This window comes from Habropoda laboriosa, unplaced genomic scaffold (assembly GCF_001263275.1).
Source record: "Habropoda laboriosa isolate 0110345459 unplaced genomic scaffold, ASM126327v1 scaffold40, whole genome shotgun sequence".
NCBI lineage: Eukaryota > Metazoa > Arthropoda > Insecta > Hymenoptera > Apidae > Habropoda > Habropoda laboriosa.
Window position 1 is genome coordinate 1,178,459 of NW_017100231.1, and position 5,391 is coordinate 1,183,849.

The 5,391-nt window shown below is 45.7% G+C and overlaps 1 protein-coding gene across 1 annotated transcript in view; it reads right to left on the reverse strand.

Annotated features, from left to right (window-relative positions):
* Positions 1-308: 308 nt before the first annotated feature.
* LOC108571532 (fat-like cadherin-related tumor suppressor homolog) overlaps positions 309-5,391 on the reverse strand; it is a gene marked incomplete at its 5' end in the record, with an annotated part of 96,836 nt that continues 91,753 nt past the window's right edge. The window contains 5 exon segments of the mRNA XM_017933592.1: positions 309-1,024; positions 1,601-1,747; positions 2,067-2,207; positions 2,681-3,014; positions 3,305-5,391. The exon segment at positions 3,305-5,391 is cut by the window's right edge and continues 17 nt beyond it. Of these exon segments, the coding sequence (XP_017789081.1) occupies positions 474-1,024; positions 1,601-1,747; positions 2,067-2,207; positions 2,681-3,014; positions 3,305-5,391 (3,260 nt within the window).

The window sequence follows — 5,391 nt, forward strand, 5'->3', positions numbered from 1 at the left end:
GTGAAATATATGTATATTATGATATAAACGGAAGTTGTATGAAAACAAGAATTGCTCCCAGATAAGTGTACGTTGATTTTTGCACTCGCGGCTTAATAGAATTCTCTCGAGGATCGCGGAATTAAGTACATTACAGTACCTAAGCTCTACCTACATAGGAGAATTGAGGTACGATGCGCGAAACGACGTGCGCACCGTTGGCTCAGTATGCGAATTTCCATACCGTATTTTTCTTCTTCTTTCAATTAGCTCGTGTTCGTCAGTTTCTTATCCTCATAGCTGCCTCTGTACACACTTTTTACCCCTTTCTCTCTACCCCGGATCTGATAATATACGTATGTACAAAATTTCTCGTATATTCACAAAATAAAAAAAATTAATAAAAGAAAAGAACATTTGCACTGTCTTACTCAAGAAGCACAGAAAAACACGATCACGTTCAGTCTGTTCTCAAGTCGTGGCACCACTGTTTGTCACACCGAGGTCTGCGTGATACCGTTTCCCGACAACCACAGACGGCCGTTGCTCTTCTGATCGGCGATCTCGTACTCGGAGTCGTCGATTTCGCATAAGTTGGTGGATAAATCGCTGTTACTGGTGGCGCCGCCTAACAAAGAGTTTCTCTCTTCGAGCGTGGTGATCACCGAACCGATCTCGTCGACCTCGTCCCCCTTGTGACATCGGTTGCGTCGGGTGCTTGGGAAACCATAAGGCACTACGTCGTCTTCCTCTTCGTCGGATTCTAAAGTACTAAGACGTCCATTCAACGGATTCGTTTCGTTCTCCGTGTCCGTGTGGATGTTGTAATGCGGCAGGTAAGAGTTCGGATGACGGAGATAACTCTCGGAACCTTTATACTTGTACTCCCCCTCCCCGCCGCTGTCCAGGGGGTTCAAACGCTGCGTTTCCGCGCACTGATACTGTTCGGAGAACTCGGTCCCGCACTCCGAGTCCCCGACATACTCCGACTCTTGATCCTCGTTCAGCGTCTCGATGTCCCTTGCTGGATCTACAGAGCCGTGCACTGAAACAGAAATATTGCGTTATTTTATACGTTCTTCTAAGGTTCACAGAGTGTTAGGTTATTGCAATTTTCAACTGGTAGGTGAATTAAGGTGACAGGTTTTGATGAACAACTATGCAAAACTAGAATCAGGACATGGGGAGATGGAGGAGAATTTGTGACGTTTTTCTGATAGTTGTCACAATAGAATACGGTAGGTTGAGCTTCACGTGTGCAGTCGGTAATAGATGACCACAGAAATCTATATTTACGATTTACGAGTAACAAAGAATTTTTAGTACACCGCACTCTACCAGTTGAGAGATAGAAACACGAACTTCGTCGAACCAAGGAGTAAACAGAACACCCAGTCTACCTTATGGTTATCGCATGCAACCCTTTTTACAGTTATTTATAGAACGATAAATTATTTGAAAGAAAAACAAGTTTTATAGTTTCCTCTTTTCCTATACAAGGAAACTTTACCAATACGATAAGCTGAGGAGAATATTTTGACCAAACGATCATGTACCATTATTTTAAGACTCGATCACGAGTGGAAGCACCGTACCGCGCGCATGCACACGACCTACTCACCTGACGGTAACTGATGAGTGTTTGATTCGTTACTCTCATTGCTGTGGAAGCTGGACGAGTCTGGTACTTCGCTTCCAGGCACCTCCGTGATATTAGGCAAGGGGTTTTGGCTTGGCCTGACCCAGTCTGAACAGTCCCAGTGATACCCTAAAAGCATTGTAGACAACAACTGTACTCCGACACGCTACATGCGACGATTTGACGCCGCGATACGGAGTCGAAGAGAAAATAGATAGAAAGAGAAAGAAAAAGAGAGAAAAGTGAGAGACATAGAGAGAGAGAGAGAAAAAGAGAGAGAGAGAGAAAAGCGGAGAGTATATCGGTGAAGGATAATAAAAAAAAAAGATACGACAGCCGATCAAGAGGGATAGCGGCAAGCGAAGCGACCCAAAATATCATAAACGTATCGTAAGGTCCTGTTTTTTTTTTTTTTTTTCGTTCAGGCATTTTTACTATCTCGACTTACCACCGACAATACGAGGATCATCCTCGATGGACGTCATGGAGGCAACGGAGGTCCCACCTCCATGAGGCACACGTCGAGAAGAATTTAGTAGAAGTCCTCCAGTGGTCAGCTCTGGTACCACTGGGCTCGCTCGTTTCAGGTCTGTTAGCGCACACAATACGATACACCAATGTTAATTCGATTCGCTACACGCCCAAGTCAGCATACGTTTTCTGGACATTCTCGTATTAAGAAGTAGTAGAAGAAGAAATTGAAGAAGGCGGCGAAAGTGGAACGAAGGAAGAAGTATACGACAGATAATCATCATAATAACAAGAATACTTAGAACAAGGTTATGGAAGGAGAGGCGCGGTGAAAATTCTTTCGAAAGAATCAAACGAAGAAGAAAAAGGAACAAGATGAATAGGTTATGAAGAGAAATGGATAAGTGAGTGAGTGAGAGAAAGAGAGAAAGAGATAGTAATCGAGTGAAGGATCAAGCTATAAATTCCACCCACGATGCATGCCGCAAGCGTAAAAACAAAAGTAAGAAGCTACGATGAATCCTGTTGGGGGCGGTCGGGCGGGGTGGTGGTGGTGGGGGGGTTGTTGATCAGCGACGCCATACTACTCACCATTTTTAATCTTGGTCGTGTCCGTGATGAAGGAGGCTAGTTGCATCTGCTCTTGCCAGGTTGGTTTATGAAGGCTATCCGTGTCACTGCCTGTCGCGTTTCCCCCGACTGGGTTAGCGAGAGTTAAGGACGGAGGGGGCACGGGTGTGCTGCGATTTAGGTTTCTCAAATAATCTGGCGGGAAATTCTCGAGCTCATCGCCGGCGCTGCCGTAGCTGCGCAGCGTGTCCAGATTATTTAGAGCGACCGCCGCTGAGTTACCGTACGCGGCTGGCTCGTTGTTCGAGCTTGGGGTGTAGGAGGCGGGTCTAGGAGGGCATTGGGGAGGTTCTCTCTGCAAAAAAGAATCACACGAAAAACCTTAATGCTGTACGCATCACTCGAATGGGGGAAGAGGGATTTTTGATTACTGGTCGATGATCGCAAAACAAGAGAAAAAATGGCACCAAAAGGAAAACAAGGTAAAAATTGAAAACGTAAAAAAAAACTTGGTGCACTCTAATCGTCTAGCATCTGGCGTACGATCTGAAGTATGATCAGAAGCATGCGGTACTCTCTGTCAAGTGCTGGCAACTTAAAGAATACACTCGTTACATGTTATATGCTTTTTTTAATTAACTATACCTGTATCACTTCCAGGTTGCTCAACTTCGAGCTCCGTTTGAACTCGTGCTCGTTAGGCCGCGCTGAGTTCAAGACGATCTGCTTCCTTGTCTCGTTGTTAATGTTGTTCGCTCGAGCCCTCGTACGCTTCAGTCTGATCCGCTTGAACGCGAGGAACATGATGATCAGGAACACGTTTAGAATAACTGCTATACCTATCCACATCAGTTGTTCCCATGTAATGTTGAAGTGGCTTGATATGATTGGCGTGGAGTACGCCGGATTTCCACAATTTAACCCGGTCATGTTGGGAGGACAGATGCATCTATACGTTCCAATTTCGTTCACACAGGTGCCACCATTTGTACAAGGATTGGCGTCGCATTCGTTCACGTCTGTCTCGCAACGTTCACCCATGAAACCCTGGCATTTGCATATCGGACCGCTGTTACCTTCTTCGCATTTTCCACCATGGATACATGGATTTGGACTACAGTATCGTCCAAATTCACAGCGTTTCCCGCTGAGACTTGGTCCGACACAATCGCAAGTGTAGTCACCTCCTTCTGGCACGATCCTACAACGTCCACCGTAAAGGCAGGGTGAAGAGGCACACGGATCAGTGTCAATTTCGCAAGCAAGCCCTGCGAATCTGCTGTGACACTGGCACTCGTAGGTGTCACCACCTGAATCCTTGCACGTACCGCCATTTTGACAAGGCTGTGACCCACAAATTCCTGCAGGAATAAGAACTTTAGCCGCGTCACAGCTGAATTCGACATTTGCAAAGCGTTTTAGAACAGCTACGCTACTAGCGCCGCTCATGTGCAGAGGTACAGATACTCTGGATATTCTGACGTCGTCCATGCATCCAATGAATCCACGTTGAACGTCTTCGAAGCCCAGAACCGAAGGATGCTGTCTGACTTCTGCGCCAAGATATAAATCGTCCGATTGGAGGTTTAGAATATCGTTGTTACCAGGTGCTGATCCATGAGCTACGTGTGTTCCATCTACAATTAATTTAGCGTTGTTGCTGTCTCGTTCTAGCTGGATCTCATGCCACTGTCCATCGCTCACGTAAACACTGCTCATACGAACTAAACCCTCGCCACTTCCTAGATCGAACTTGTATTGAACCACTCCATTTACGATTTCTAAGATATTGTAATCGACTTTACCAGCTGCGTACATCAAGTTACCAGTCAGCTGTACAGTTCTGATCCTCAAAGACAGACTGAGGCGATCTTCGATAGTCTGTCTAATGAGGGCTCTGTCGATTCTGTAACGAGCGTAGCTTTTGCCACTGAACGAAACGGGATTTCTTGGAATGTAGCAAGACTCGTCGTGGCACTTGGAGATGTCTATATCGCAGGTTTTGCCAGCGAAGCCTTCAGGACACAGGCAAGAGTATCCTTGAAGAGAAGAGTCAGCAACACAGACTTTGAACAAGGGGCAAGGATCTCTAGCACACTCGTTCACAACCATTTCACAATGATTGCCTGCGTAGCCTTCTTTACAGTTGCATTCCATCTTGTGTCTATGTCTTGGTGACACGAAACTCATCACATCGGTGGCTACAGGTGTTATTTGCGTAATATCGAGAACGATTTTATCTTGGCAATCACCGTAAACGCAGTACGCTTTATTACACTTGAACCTGACAATTTCCTCCACTACTAATTTTGTCGATTCCTCTAGTTCCTCGATACGCTGATTTAAAGCTTTTCGAACACTTTCAGAAGCGTAAAAGCCTGATGTTACCAAAGGAGTAGAACTCTTCTTCACTGCAAACAGGAGATCCATGTCGTTGTGCACCGCTTCTCGAATAGCACGAGATTTAATCATGTTCGTCTCATCGGCTGACGTTTGGACACTGATGATGATTATATCCTTCAGCCTACAGTTCATCGCGTTGCGTACAGTCCTGACGAAACCTTTACGATGGCTCAGTATGAAGTCCTCCGGACTGACCTCTCTGAATCTCACGATCACAGAATTCTCCAGCATCTTCTCCGTTACTAAATCAACGTTCACTTTCACCACAGAGTACGAATGATACTTTCCATCGGTCACGCTCACGTTTATCCGGTATTCTCCAACGTCGA